Here is a 15862-nt window from a genome sequence, read left to right on the forward strand (position 1 = left end):
CCCGAACTCACATCTGAAATCCAAAGTAATGCTTAATGAAAATTTTCTTTAACAACAGCAGATAGGAAATCTGACTTAGATGTGAACTCTGCTTTAGCAATATCTTTCTGAGAAATCAGTGTGTGTTTATCTGCAATACTGTTCAAAGAAGGCTCATGAAAGGACTCAAAAAGACACTGTTAYCTATCAGGAAATGTAGATGTTCTGCATAAGATGGAGCAGTTGCCAGTATGTGTACCATCAAAAAAAGCACTGGTGAGTGCTGGTTTATTTATTTTGTGTCTGCTGCTCACCATCCTTAATGAGAAAATGAGCAATAATTTACTCCAGTTATCAGATATATCAATAGAAAAATGGATATTTTCTTTCATCTTCCTTTTCATTGTCCTCATTGCCTATTTTCCAATAAACTTTCTTGCTGCAAAAAGCTGAGTGACAGCTGGTTCTGTGAGTATATCAGGTTTAGAAAAGCCACGCTTTACAGAATGATGGGCCCACACATATCTGAACCCAAGCAAAAGTATCTGCCCTCTAAAGTAGCTGGAAAGGCAATTTCTGAAGAGATACAGCTATATTTGTAATGTGGGATGTTTGCACATGATAATGCCTTGTTTATCTTGAAGGCAGCTTGCAGTAAGCCGCTTGTCCCAGAGTGTTTCCTAAAGGATCAACTTCACTTGCAGTAAGACATATCGGGCCATGTAGCAGCTTAGAGCTGGGGACGTGCAGCTGTGGACTCTGCAACTACATCAGAGAACTAAAAAGTTGGAAGTTTTGCTATTTTTGAGTAAGAAGTCAGTGCAAAAATATTTCTTCTTTCGCCTATAAATAACATCCTATTTTTGCCTTTTCTGAATAGCTGAATGAAATAGCTGACAGATGGCAGTAAGTTAGAACTCATTCTAGCAGAGTGGACTTCACTGTTTTCTGAGGATTTTGTGCTGCAGAGACTCTTTTCTTATTTAGTTCCAAACTGAATCTGGAGCAACAGCCTTGAAATTTAATATATTCTTTAGTAGAGCTGGATTAGGCCATATGTGGTCATTTAGAAGGACAGTTCCTGGATATTTTTTCAACTTTTGAGTTGACTGCATTTGGTATAAGGAGGCTCTGGTCAAAAGCATCTAATTTCTCATAAAACTGATAGGGTTTTAGGAGTAAAATGTTTCAGACTCTGAAGGTTGTTATTTTATGTGAATTTCAGCAGAACTTTATAACATCTTTTTCCTTTTCTATCTTCTCTTTCTGAAATTATGAAATGAAATGCAAAGATCTCTATTAGGGTTACGGATTTAGGCTGTRTTTGGATTAATCTTGACTTCAGATGCATTTCCTTTGGGAAAAACAAAAACATTTGCTTGATTTTAAATAACAGAGTTATTCACACTCACTATTCAACTCCACCTGAATTCAGGAATGCTTTGAGATATTTGCATTCTCTTTCTTTAGTGCAGTCTCAGAAATATCTGAAGTGTTTTGCTATGTAAGCATGCTGAATAAAGTGTGACGTGATTGCCTACATCTCTTTGTTGCATACGTACACTTTGCTGAAAGAAAACCTAATTCTCTCAGTCCAGATAGATCTGAAAATGGGATTACTCCTCCTGCCAAGGGACACTTAATTAGGAGAACACTTAAGAAGTCTGAAATGCTTGGAGCAGAAATGATAATGCCAGGATAATAGCAATGTAATTTGTAATGCAAATACTACTCTGCCCAACAGCCTATATGACTTAGTTACATATCCTGATTTCAAACAGGGTTTTGTATAAAGGAATGTAACATAGCACATTCTCCAGTCTTGGTGCTTTGCTGGTGGATCCCATGAGCTCCTAGAGCTCTAGCTGAAGGCCRTGGAAATTAAGGAAGTCTCAGAAGCTTTCACAAGGATTATTCTTACAGTAGTTATTATTACACAAAAGATAAAAAGAGGAAGACTGTATTTCTATATTTTGGTGCCATTTTTATTGCTCAAACTCATACCACGTTGAGTCATGAGCTTTTATTTAATATGGTCATTTAATAGGATGTTTTCTACTTCACAGATTCTTTTGGTAACCCACAACCTTGCTCTCCATACAAACTTTGTGAGGACACTTGGAGCTCAAGCTGTCCAGAAAGAATTCTCTCTCACTAGGCATCATTTCTTAGAAATTTGCCTATCCCAAAGGCTTTAGTGTTAACAAGCCAAGGCTTGCTCTGTGAACAGCATTTCTGACTGTGCAGCGAGGTTTGATATTTATTGCTTGCAGAACAACAAAAATACCTACAGRTGAATGAGCAGACTGTCTCATCTGAACATTTCACACTCTTACTTGGTAACAACAGACAATGTAAAACTGTAAAAATGACCAAAGCATCACCCAAGCTTTTGTGACATTTTCAAGGAGATCATCAAACTAATTTAACACATCTTCTCAGGCCCTGATTTTTCCTAAAATCAATAAAATTTCAATTTTCCTGAGATATGAACTTCTGTAGATTTATGTTTGGCATCTCTGCAATATGATATATTGATTTTTACACAGCTTTTGATCAGGGTGTATTGCCAAGTAAAGGTATCTGTAGAAACGTTCTTTGATTCTGAGACGTGTGCTTGAGCCGTGAGAAACCTTTCAAGAAAGACAGGCCCAGAGAGGATGCTGAGTTGCTTTTACTGTAAGAGAACTAAAAGGTTTGATTCACATCCGCTGTTGTCACATGGAGTCCATCTTCTTCTCCYCTGACAGATCTTCTCTATCAGACATCTCACAATATTCCCATTCGTTTCAACKCTTATCATTGTCTCAAATCTCTTCCTCATCAACTCTTTCTTCCCTTGAAGAATCTTGATAACGTATTCAGAGACAACTAATGCACTCTGAAATGATTTTTGCTCCACTATCTGATGCAGTAAACCAGTGCACTCTTACAGTCTTAACTCTTCAACCTATTATTTGCTGAAATTGTCAGCACTTCCTTTATCTTTCCCTTTTCCTAAAACCTTTCTTCTTTCCTTCAACTACCTTAGTGAATCTTAATGAGTGGAGCTTTTCATTTATCCTCTGGTTTTCTGAGGTGAAGAAAATGGCTCGAAAACTTAAAAATCTGTCAAAAGGAGTCTTGGTTTCCGATGTGTGAAAACGTTTCATCCCACCCTCGCCACCACAAAATACTGCCAATAAACCAAGCAAATTATCAAAAAAAAAAAAAAACCCTAAAACATATGTAGAAATAGGATGCCCAAGAATACTGAGTAAAAATAGAAGATAAGCAAAAAAATAACTGAAATCAGCGAGGTTAGTGGTTGCTCGGGATCTTGCAGAACTGATCTCTTGAGGTGTTGTTCTTAAGTAGTGGTAAACAAAAAAGAACAAAAACAATCCTCTTATTTCTCCAAACAGTGAGATATGTTTTGGGACCAGATTCTGACAGAGGAATTTCTGTATTAAATGGTTAGCTTAAAATCGCATTGAGTCATGGACTGYGTTTCAAGAGCAGCTGAAAATTGTGTTTAAATGGCAGATTTCTCCAGGTGAGAGCTGGAGCGGACACCAGCAGCAGGTAGTTTCTTGAGTTCCCCTTTTCACAAATTCACTTGTGATTGATTAATAAGAACAAAAGGAAAAGCAGGATTATGGCACCTGTTGTAACCAAGGGGCACCTCAGCATTTCAAAAACACCTGGCACTGGGATTTTGCTGTCTTTGGCCATCTAGTGGCATCTTGTCCACATTCTTTTTGTATTTTATGCAAAACATTTTGTGTATTTTGTTACCAAAAATAACAGTCAAGGAACTAATAGCCGTATCTATTGTGAAAGGAAGCAAGATGTGCAAACAGCAGGACATAWGTGAACTACAAAACTACAATTTGAGAATCCTGAGCGATTATCTGCACCYGGCCCTCTTGGTAACCCTGTGATGGAGGAACTGACGTGGCTTCCCCCAGGCCACTAAAAACAGTGGATTCCGATTTTTTTTTCGCTTTGACCGCATAAAACAGAGAGGAAGTGGGTGGCTGCCCCTGTTTTGGTTGGTTTTGCTTTGTGAGGAATCACGGAAAACACCCCAAGAGGCTGCGCGGGCCGCGGCGCGGAACGGGCGTTGCGGGGCCGCGGGGCGCAGCCGGAGCCCGGCGGCGCGCACCGGCGCGGGGCGGCCGGGCGGCGCTTCCTGCAGGGCCGCGGGCGCCATGCAGCCCTTCACRGTGAACATCAAGCTGGCGGCGCGCACCCTCACGGGCGCCCTCAGCGCGCACAACAGGGCGGCTGCCGACTGGTGAGGAGCCGCGCAGGGCCGCGCGGTGGCGGGCGGGGGGCCGGGGCCGCCGCCTCCAACCCCAACCCCAACCCCCGCCTTGGGGCTCCCTCGCGCTGGCGCTGCCGAGCCTGAGAAACTAACGCGTTTGAAACGGGGAGCTGTAGTTTTGTCAGCGCGCCGAGCGGTGAGCGTTGCCTGGGGCTCTCCCTGCTCTGTGGACGCTTAGGTTTCCTTCCTGGAGTCTCCTTCCTCGCTTGGGCCTTGCCTTATGGCTGTCAGCAGCGGCTGTGTTGATCCACCCTGTTAGACCAAACAGCCCAGGATTTCTGTCAGCTTTAATGCATAGTCTCAGAAATGAGTGTTTTATTTATCAGCCTGCTCCGTTACAAAATCAGGAGTGCAAAGGGGTTCTGTAGGTGGACACAAGGAGATGCTTTGTGGCTTCCCAGGGTCACAACAGCAAGTGTTGTTGTAGATGGTGCTGGAACTGCAATTCACAGAGCCCTGGGGCTTTATGTTGCTACGTAGCTTTCACTGTTTGATATTTGTGTTAGTGGTATGAATAAGTCCTACAAAAAAAAAAAAAAAAAAAAAAAAGCCTTGTGAGGGGCGATTTGTGGATTTTGACCCGTTCGATGCTCTTGCAGGGGCTGGCAAGGTTTGATTGCATATGGATGTCATTCCCTCGTGCTGGTGGTTGATGCCAACACTGCTCAGACTTTGCAAGTCTTGGAAAGACACAAAGCTAACGTTGTCAAGGTGAGATATGTGTTTTAAGGTATTATGGTGTGTGAGTTGTTATTCTAACACTGCCAATACTTAATGTTATATAGAATTTGTCTATTATAAAATGCTTGTATTTTGAATGATCTCTTAGGGCTAAATAAGTTTTAGCTGATATTGGTAGTGTATCTATAAGTAGAAATATACACGATTGTGTTATAGGACACAGAAAAAGATTCCGAGAGATTCCAAGAATATTTTTAACTTTACAAAATGTTAACTGAATCTYTTCTTGCTTCTGCTACTGACCTTCCTTGTGGGGAAAACTAACCCAACTTTCACTAAGAAAGTTTTAGGACGCTTTGTAATAGCTTTTGAGGGGCAAATACAGGTCTTTTCCGGTCCTCCTGTGCTCTTTATCAAGCTCTACAGAGGTTCTTGGATTGCAGATGCTTTTTTCCATGGTCTATGAACAGCCAGTAGACTACAGCAGAGACTACATCTTCTCTGCAAGCCTTACATAGGAGGGTTGTTCATCATTTCTATAGGAAAAACTTCTTGCCCGTGTATCAGAGGAAAGATGTTGGTCACCTCACTGTATAGRAATTCTTTTTTGGGATAAATATGAACCTAAATGAATAGTTTTGATCTTTTGATCTGTCTACTAGGTAATATTTCATAAGGCAAAATAAAGTAGGCTTCAGAACTATTAACAGAATAGGATTGCGCTTGTTCTTTTAAAAATTTTTGCCTTTTTAGGATTGTGAAGTTTAGGTGTCACTCTAGCTTGCTTAGGTGGAATCTTACAACTGTTTACAGCAGAAAGGAAGATTGAGAATTAAATTTCAGAATAGAAGCTTACTAAAAATTTTTAGATTTGTGTATTGTAACATTGCTTTGAATTTATAACACTATGCGCATCTGCGTTTGCTTCCCCTGGCACCTTGTTTGGTTAAGTATATCCTTGGCCTTAGCTGTCCTCAGGCCAGCCTTTACAACTCATCACTGTCTGCAGTTAAAAAGCAAATAAACAATTGTTTCATGATCCATCTGCATTCTGTTTAATTATTTTAAATAGTTACTGTTCTTTGGCTGCTTAACTTCGTATGGAATAAGTAATGGTCTCACTGAAAATTCCTTTTGTCACTCAGGATGGAGAAGCAATGATCAACAGTGAGAAAATCGTTCCTTGTAGGAGAGRACTGGGTTGCATGTGGGATTCTGGTGGAGTGCAATGGGGAAGGAGGGCTTAGGTTGCTAGAGCTGCACGTACCCTGCTTAAAGCCACCCACTTATTGTTCGTAACTGCTGACAGCTCCACCCTTGAGAACTGATGTTGTCCCAGCTTGCCATTAGTTTGGAAGTAATATCTGTGTAGCTGAGGAAGAAATAGGCTTGTAGATTTCTACTATTCTCTCTCTCTCTCTCTCTCTCTATGTGTATATATATAATATATACATATACACACACATATACGTATATATATACATGTATATACACACATATATAAAAATATTGCACATGCACAGTTCACACGAAGGTGCCCTCACAGATAATTTTCTGGCCTTTGTGTTTGTTTGCCTTTAACAGGAGGGAGTAGGAATTACAAAGCTAAAATTCACAGATAGACTCTCACAGGAATTCTTCTCTGGCTACTCTGGTAGAAGTATGCCTTAGCTTAATAGCTAGAAGTCTTTTAAGATTGCTTACTGTGCATATGTACATATCTAATGTTTTATTTAATTTATTCAGCTGTGCTTTTTGAAGTGCATCCTGGTGATAGCAGGAGTATGTGGGTAGCAAGAGAGTGGCTAATTTGCTGTCCACTATCACTTGTAAATCCATTTTTTTTCAAAGTAGTGCTGCCTAATGGTAATTCTTAAATATATGCTTTATAGCATATAGATACCATTATCAGTTAATTAGCCTTTGACCAGTTTTCATTTATATCTGCAGGTTAAATGGGCTAAAGAAAACTACCATCACAATATTGGCTCTCCATATTCTTTACGTTTAGCCTCTGCTGATGCTTCTGGAAAAATAATTGTTTGGGATGTAGCAACTGGAACAGCTCGCTGTGAAATACAAGAACATGCAAAACCAATTCAAGGTAATGATTATCTTTAATGTTTGTATGGAAGTTACCTTAGGGAGCTGTATGTACAAATCCATCAGCTATGATTTATAAACTCATGCTCAGTTCTGCCACTGAATTTTACTTTTGGGGTTATTCACCTTCTGTATGTTCATTTACTCATTTTCTGTGTAAGACTTAGCATCTCCCAAAGCAATGCTATGTTAATTCTTTGTAATATTTTCYAAGTTCTTTTGACAAAAATTTGCAAACCATTTTCATTAACGTTATTGGCAGAAATTATACTATTGAATGTCAGGTACCTCTTCCTGTTTTTAAATTGGAAATCTAAGAAAACTTGCATTCCATGCAAACATTAATGCCATTTATGTAGGTGTAGTATCTTTACAGCATAGCATTCGTGTAAGTTAGAGGTTTTTTGATGTTTTTTAAAATGATTTACATAGCTGCTGTTGGCTAGACATGCTAGCTTGGTACCATAATTCTGCAATATAAACATAAAGAGAGTGTGTTTTTTTTTTTTCCTAGGCATCTGTCCAATTGGCTGCTTATAGGCACAGTACTGCTTCTCTATGCATAGATAACAATAATAGAGATAAATATGAAGGATAAACAATTGAACAGTCAAGAAAAAGGGGAAATTTGGTGTGAATGCATATGATCTTTAATTTCATTTSAGAAGATAGCTGATATTTGCTGCTTACATTTCTGCTTTACATATTGTAGCCCAGTGCAACAGGGAAGGTCTGGAAAATATCCAGGGAACTGTACATGAACTCTTCTGGGCAGCTGGATGTTTAAAAAAATCTTTATTATTTTTGCATAAAAAAGACTAATTCAGTAATTCTCAGCATATCCGTAATTTTTAAAAGTGTACATATTTCAYAAAACATGAGGGAAGTAGGAATGAAATGGAAAAAGAAACTAAACATTTGAAATCTGACTGCTATGCCAAGCAAAACATTTAATGCAATCGTAACTGGACTGGAAGAGGAGGAAACAGAAAATTTAGCCAACGACCTGATTCAACACAACTAAGAGAAGATCGGAAAGGAATAATATTACTCCTGGCTTCCACTTATGTTCCTCTGTTAGTGAGGSGAATGTTGTATTAATTATGGTATATTAGTTAGCAGTACAGTTAGAAATTACAGTAATGGAATCAAAAGATCTGGACTTCCTTTCTAGTAACCTCATGTATCCGTTAACATCTTTATTATCTCATTAATTGGTGCAGTTTGATAGTACTACTGTTGTAACGCTTGATTTTGCAGGAAGGGACTTGTGCAAAAGAAGTTTCCTGTGTAGTTGAAACATTGTATTAGCAACATGTCTACAAATTATTTCTGAACTTAGAGTACCTTTTGTGTGTGTGTGGGCAGGGGGAGGGAAAAACCCAACCATAGTGAGTTTCTAAGAAAATTTTATGGTTCATTTGGACTGTGTTTTAGAAGCTTACCATCACCCTTGCGTTTTTTTTGGTTTTTTATTTTAAATTCTGTCATCTGAAAAACCACTTACCAAATTAGTTTTTTACATTATGCTTCTGCTTTTATAAATCTTTATAAAGTATATGCTGTGCACTACCTGTAAGTCATATAGTAGGACACCGAATATTTATTTTGCCTTTGAGTGTAGTAAATTTTACTGGCATTTTTTTGTGTTACAAGTTGTTTTGCTCCCGCTGACACCGAGTCACTGAATTTCTAATGAGGTTTTACCTGTGCCATATGAAGGTGTTTTTTGTATTTTGTGCATTTGCAGACCTAATGGAAGCCTTGCAGTCTGCTATTCTATTGGGTAGGAAAACAAAGTCAGTAAGCAACAGTTAAAATTCTGTTGTTTCTTCAGTTCCTGGCTTTATTTGGCAATAGCCTGTAACAAAAGCAGCTGGTCAGCAACTTTTCCTTTCCCTCTGTTTCTGAGCTGCTGGCTGTTTTCTGCAAGCCTATGGAAAACAGTAGGAATGCAGTGATGTGGCACCCGAGGGAGCTGCCAGCCCTCTGTGGTGGTGCAAGGGCAAGTTGGTGGTGGTGCAGGTGGTGCTTCATTATAAGGTATTGTAAGGTGTCCTTCATCTGATTCACATGCCTTGATCTCAGTTTTTTCCATCTTCATATAAGGGAATGTGCTGTAAAGAAGCTGTGACTTGATGAGGCTGGAGGCAAGGCTTTATCCATTCCCTACCTCCCCCCTTCCCTTGTCTTCCACGTCTTCCCATGTAAAATGTGCATTGCTGTCGGATTTTAACAGTTATAGAACAAGTCCTTTTGGAGTTTGCTTGAGATAAAAGCAAAGCGCACTGAATTCAGTTCAGCCAGTGCAAATTTTTAATATGTTAGAGCATGAAGATAATGCTTGTGATAAAACATACAGTGCAGATAAAATGATTTAACATATTTCATCTCTGTTTTTCTTTTTTTTTCCTATGCTCTTTACTTAGTAGCAAACCAAACACTCTTCCTCAACAGGATATGCTGAAAATATATCATATAATCCACTGAGTGTCTTTCATGTTTGTTTTCTAAAGAGAAAAATTGCATAGTGAAAACCATCATCTATGAAGATTTAAATAATTTTCTTCTCATCAGCTTAAACATCTCAGAAGTAATTGATATTTCATATAAATGATTTATATGTATTTTTGTATCGTCCTAATGTTAACTTTATTATACATGACATGTGAAAAAATGGTACCATCTGGAAACATGAGGTATAAAATGTTAATTTAATCAAAAGAAATACTGATTTTTTTGTTATTTACATCCTGGGTTTCAGATTAAAGACATTTCAGTATAATTATTGCTTCCTTTTTTTTATTTTACTAAATTTCTTTTCTCTTTGCAGTTTTAGATATTCTGCAAATTTGAGTTTTGTTTGCAGCTCTTATTTCAATTTGAAAGCCATTTCTGCCTTTTTTGCCTCTCTTCTCCCTCCATCATTTTTATTTGTTTTGATTAGAACACATTGTCCAGGGCATTCAAGCAGTAGAGATTTATAGTTGTCTGACAAATAAATCTAAAGGAAATTGCAAAAAGAGTATGGGAGGAAGGAAGGAACAGAGAAATTCTATCTGAATATATCTGAGGGTGTCTGAGTACTTCTCTCTAATTATATGTTTCTTTTAGTTAACTGTAAGGCTAAATACATAAATATTTCCAAATACTAAATCATTATAGTTATAGACTAAAATCAGAATGTATTTAATATAGATACAGAGGCAATAAGGTGACACAGTATTTGTTAGCATGGGGTAGTACACTTGCTTATCTCCAAATGAAGAAGGATTTACCCGTTTCAGTGTGTTGTTATCAATGTAGCTATGTCTGGTTCTTCTGACTGATGTAGCTAAGATAGAAAACAGCATCATAGAACTGTTTAATTTGGGATCTTGTATTGTTCTGTTCACTGACTCTATGATGGCTCTACTAAGTAGAGCGTGTTGTTGCATATAGAAATTTTCTGGCTGTAAAAAATGAACCCATCAGCAGGGATGTGGGTTGTGTATGTGTGTGTGGACATGGGTAATACACTGCATTATTACTTGTTAAAAATGTAAATTCAGGGAGCAAAAGAAGTTGTGTTTTGGAATCAAGAAATGGAAACATAATGTTCACAAGTCAGTGCTCCTTTAAAGACAAGGCATTACAGAAAAAGAATAATTCTACAATAGGTGTTTTGTGTTTTTTTTTTTTTTTATGATTTCCAAGCTGACTCTTTTTTGTTCTTTGTCTTGACAGACATGCAGTGGTTGTGGAATCAGGATGCTTCAAGAGATCTGCTACTTGCAGTTCATCCACCTAACTATATTGTACTGTGGAATGCAGATACAGGCACCAAACTTTGGAAGAAAAGTTATGCAGAAAATATTCTGTCTTTTTCATTTGACCCCTTTGATCCATCACACCTAGCATGTAAGTTTATACAGTAGTAAGAAAGGGCAATTTTAGTACAGGAGGCTAATTTGCAGTAGCAATTTTTTTTAAAAAAACAAATCTTATTTAATGTTATCAAGAATCATTGATACTTACGGATTACATTAATTCATTACGTTAGTACTGTTAGCTGGAGAAGAACTTTAAGTGAGGGGGAAAATAGCCCTACTCTAAGAAATATTGCCAGAGAGTTTGCAAGAGCATGGTGTGAGCTGAATACGTGTGACAAGAAAAAAAGTGGTAATTAAAAGAGGTTTTGAAGTTGAAGCAGTAGATTAGAATTAGTAAGGTCGTTAATTCTGAGAAGAATTCATATGACAAAGTGGAGGAGTCTTTCATTCCTGTTGGATTGAAAGATGCTTTTGAGAGAGGGGAACAGTGGGCATTGGTATGGAAGACAAGTCAGAGATCTGAAACGAAATGATTGAGATTTTTATCTCAAAGTGGGAAGCATGTGAAGAGCAAGCTGAAGGAAGGCAGGTACAGAAAGCCCTGTTAATACTAAGCCCTGTCTTAACAAGCTGCGGAAGACYTGGATGCTGAGCAAGAAAATCCAAGTTGATAAAAGTAGACGAAGAAAATGTTGCATCTTCAACGTGAAGGATTTGTTTTAAATTTGTAATTTGTAAATTTGTTTTAAAGTGTTACTATCTGTTTGAAGCAATTCAGTGTGTGTTTATTTGCATTTTAGCAGAAATAAAATGAGAAGTAACGAGAATGACCATTTATTCTTTAGCTTAGTTTAATCACTACTGATCTGTAATGAGATAATCTATAGAACTGAGGTTTTATATTTGTCTTTTTTATCTGCTGTTCAAATAGGAAAGGACTTTTTGCTCATAAATATGTAGAAAAACCTTAGCTATATCTTTACAGCTTAACTAAATCTTTATGCTGTCACATACATAATGTGACTTAATGATTTTAATGATCCTTTGAGCAGTTCTCTGTATGAGAACAGAAATAGGGATATAGCTGGTATCAACAATTCTGCTTTTCTTGTGCTGTAGTTTAATGAAGACTAGTTGAAGACAGAGATTCACTGTACAAAACAAATATGAAAGGACAAGAAAAAGGTTTCTGCCAATAATCTCAGTGTTTTTTAGTATAGACTTAATTTTGAAAAAGTTTTGTGGATTTTAATGAATTGTAGACATCTGCTATCTTTTTGGTAGAAAGGGCCTTCTAGCTGGAATTACGAGTTTTCCATTTGATAGGCGACTATTAAAACCCTTATCATTTCTCCACACCAAAGTTGCATTAAAATAAAATTGCAGATGAAATTGCATATTACAGTAAAATTGATAAACTTGCATTTTGCTGTAGTAAAACCTGTTTCTCTTGGTACAGTGCTCACCAGCGAGGGAATAGTGTTCATCTCTGACTTCTCTCCTTCCAAAGCTCCAGCCAGCTCAGGGAAGAAGGTCTACATCTCCAGTCCCCATTCTAGTCCTTCTCACAGCAAGCTGGCTCCTGCTACAGGGGCCAAAAAAGCCCTTGATAAAGTAAAAATTTTAATTAGTAATGAAAAACCAAGGTAGGTTACAAAGATTTCTTCTCAGATGGTTTTATACCTTTGTATTCTGTAGATGTTAGATTAAATATGAGATAATTTGTGAAAGATCGCATTGGGTTTATCGCATTTATATTAGGATATAATATTGATAGTTGTTCTTCCAGTTCTATTTGTAAAAGCAGCTGTATCATCCCAGCATGTTTTGGGTAAGTGGATGGCATAACAGTTAGCTAACAGTTTTATGCAAATATAAATCCAGAAAACACCCCTTYGGCTGTGGGAGGTAGCGGCAGGGAAGGGATGGTGAGGAATGAAAAGGGGCTGAAAGAGTTTGTTTCAGTTGTGGAATGAGGAAGGGTTGAAGTAAGAGAACTGAGCATTAGTAGTAGCACCTGAGAATAGTTCTGTCACCCTGATGATGTGTGATGCCGCAGTAATAGGCTTTTTTAATATAATATAAATAAAATTAGTATTTAAACATGTACTGTAWTTATTAAAAATGTTTTATGAGTTTTTAAAACTAAATTTGCTGCAAGCATGAGTACTTTTTAGGATTTATCTAGATGACTTCTAATGTTCATAACTGTTAATTTTCCTTTTGCACTTTACATAACAAAAGTATTTCTCAAATCAGTGACTGAGAACAAACTGATCAGACTGTATTGTCGGCCAGCACTTAACAGCAAACTTTTTTGTRTATTTGAAATTTGTGCTGTTTAAAGTGTGAACAGAGCAGAAGACTTGATGACATGTCATTCTGTAGTCATTTAAATAATGGTGAATTTGACATTAAGCTGAAGGGCATAGTCTTTTTGTGGTTTATTTTGTCTGACTTGTATTGAACAGAACACTAGATTTCCAAATATTAAAATAGTACATATTCTTCTGCAACATTATGTATTTTAAATAATAGCAGCAAAACAGCAAATGCAGGTAAACCAGCAATGCAATTTTCTGCATTCTTTTGATTGCATTTTGAATTGTATGTGGATGTCGCTAAGGATGTGAGAGTAATCTCTCCCTTTTTCCCCTCCAGAACAGCCCATAAGCTAGAATGGGGGGAAAAAAGGGGAGGAAAAATTGTAGCAGCAGTGATTTGTCTGATTTTACATTATTTTAAGGAAGCTTTGAGAAAAGAGGAGCAGGAGATTGTCAGGAAAGTGTTTGCAAAACATAAGTTGACTCAAACTCCTGAAACAAGAGGCAAGATATAAGAAGCTTATGGAGGGATAGAGTGTGCTAGATCAAAAACAAAGCTCTTCAAAAGAGGTGCGTCAGCAGTGAGCACAGTATAAGCATGATAATACTGTTGAAATACCATCACCTTTGACTTAAGTGTTACAGTCAGCATCCCTGTGTAACRTCCCTGTTATCTGTTACTTTCTGTGATTTGGAAGACTGATATTTTAGGCTAATTCATTCAAAATAAGTATCTACAATAATATAAACATTGAAATCAACAGTATGTGTTTAGGGTGGTTTCCCATCAATACCATTAAGTGCTTGTCAGCTAGCATTGTTCATCATTTAATTTCACAATATTTGAAATGTGTAAAAGTTATACCTGTTTTGTTTGAATCATGTATTATTTTAAAAATTACACTATGGTCTTTTTTGRACAGAGGTTGAATCTGTGTTTTGAAAACTTTGAGCATCAGTGTTGCTTTGCAGGACTGTAGCAATTAAATGGATTTCTGCAATTCCCTGCAATCAAAATAAGCAGTGTTGCAGGAATCTTATTTTGAATTTGAAGTATTTGTTAATACAGAAACTGTACTAAAGATATTCTTTGTTTTGGGGCTACCTAAAATTTTTCTTTGATATATTACAGTGCTGAATCTGTTACGCTCAACGATTGTCTTCAATTATCATACCTGCCTTCCAAGAGAAATTACATGCTGTTACTCTATCCCAGAGAAATTTTGATTCTTGACTTGGAAGTGAATCAGACAGTGGGTGTGATTGCAATTGAACGAACGGGTGTGCCTTTCCTACAGGTAATAAAAATTTGTCTTGTCCCATATGTGCTACGGATATTATTACTTGATAGGACAGATTATATTTAGTTACATGATCATAGAAGTCCTCAGGTTCACTTTAAAATACTATTGTGCCAAATTCGCTAGACAGTTGGATTTTTCATGAATATTTGACTGTATTTTGAGCAATGAAATTGCTCCAAGTTTACAAAAGAGTACTTTTTCTACGCTATACCCTTGTATACTTTACTATGTAAACTAATTAGTTTAAGGAATAAAGTTAAGGATTTTATTTAACAGCATAAGATAAAATAACCTAACTGAATTTCTCATTGTGAAGAATAGGAGATAGGGACCTGTTGCCTTTTTTCTTTTTTATTCTTTTTACATCAGTTTTTAAGTTTGCCCTAATCACGAGTTTCCATGTTCCCGATGACCTTGGGTATGCATCATGTTCATTTACAGATGTACTTGGCAAAGGGTGTAATTTCAGTAACCAAGTGCAATATGATATCTGTTTACACAGGTAATCCCTTGCTTCCAGCGTGACGGGTTATTCTGTCTACATGAAAATGGCTGCATAACTTTAAGAGTTCGAAGATCTAACTGCTGTATAGCTGGATCTCCAAATGAAGAACCAGGTAAGTCAGGTGTCAAAAAACGGCCAGAAATGAACTTTGAGGCATTTCTGTTATTTAGCACCAGTATTTAAGCTGTTGCTTCAGGTTTGAAGGCATCAACTGTCTTGCCTTGCATGATGAATTGCTGAAGATATTATTGTTTGTAAAATGGCTTAATAATCAGATATACAAGCACATTTTGGATGTGATTTATTTGTTCTTTTTACCTTTAGGGGAAAAATGTATTTTACTACCAACCAATTTTATGGAAATCATTTTGTCTGAAGAATTGATTCTGGGACTACTTTCTGTTGACTTAAATCTGCATTAACTTCTGAACTATTAAGCCGTTACCTTTTTACAGAGTATTACTAAGAGTGATTTCTAAATATATGTAGTTAAGAGGATTGGAAAAGACATCTAAAAATATTTCTGTAAATGTATGATTAAGGAGACAATAAAAGCTGACTAAAAGCAATTCTATAAATGTCAACTACATTGTAAGAATAAATATATTTAATTACTTTTTTAATGAAGTTGGCAATTGAGCAGTTTTTAGAGAGCTACAATGTTACTTGCTTCCCGTTTTTACTAGCAAGTCAATGAGTTTTGGACTGGGGAGAGAAGAGGCAGTTTCCATTCAGAGGTAATACAGATTTTGTGTGATCCAAGTGGAAAAAAGCCACTTCAAAGACAGAATCGTGCTTTGGAGACCTCTTCAGAGCCACACATTGAATACAGGAAAATTGGCAGA

At 37.1% G+C, this 15862-nt stretch overlaps 1 protein-coding gene across 2 annotated transcripts in view; it reads left to right on the plus strand.

Annotated features, from left to right (window-relative positions):
* The first annotated feature begins 4172 nt into the window (after positions 1-4172).
* WDR11 (WD repeat domain 11) overlaps positions 4173-15862 on the plus strand; it is a 37426-nt gene continuing 25736 nt past the window's right edge. For both annotated transcript variants that reach the window (XM_026050555.1, XM_026050556.1), the window contains exons 1-7: positions 4173-4258; positions 4888-4999; positions 6920-7073; positions 10799-10972; positions 12344-12530; positions 14341-14506; positions 15015-15129. In XM_026050555.1, coding sequence (XP_025906340.1) covers positions 4173-4258; positions 4888-4999; positions 6920-7073; positions 10799-10972; positions 12344-12530; positions 14341-14506; positions 15015-15129 — 994 coding nt within the window. The remainder of the gene's footprint in view (positions 4259-4887; positions 5000-6919; positions 7074-10798; positions 10973-12343; positions 12531-14340; positions 14507-15014; positions 15130-15862) is intronic.

The sequence above is a fragment of the Nothoprocta perdicaria genome, unplaced genomic scaffold, assembly GCF_003342845.1.
Source record: "Nothoprocta perdicaria isolate Ctin4 unplaced genomic scaffold, notPer1 scaffold_7, whole genome shotgun sequence".
NCBI classification, from domain to species: Eukaryota; Metazoa; Chordata; class Aves; order Tinamiformes; family Tinamidae; genus Nothoprocta; species Nothoprocta perdicaria.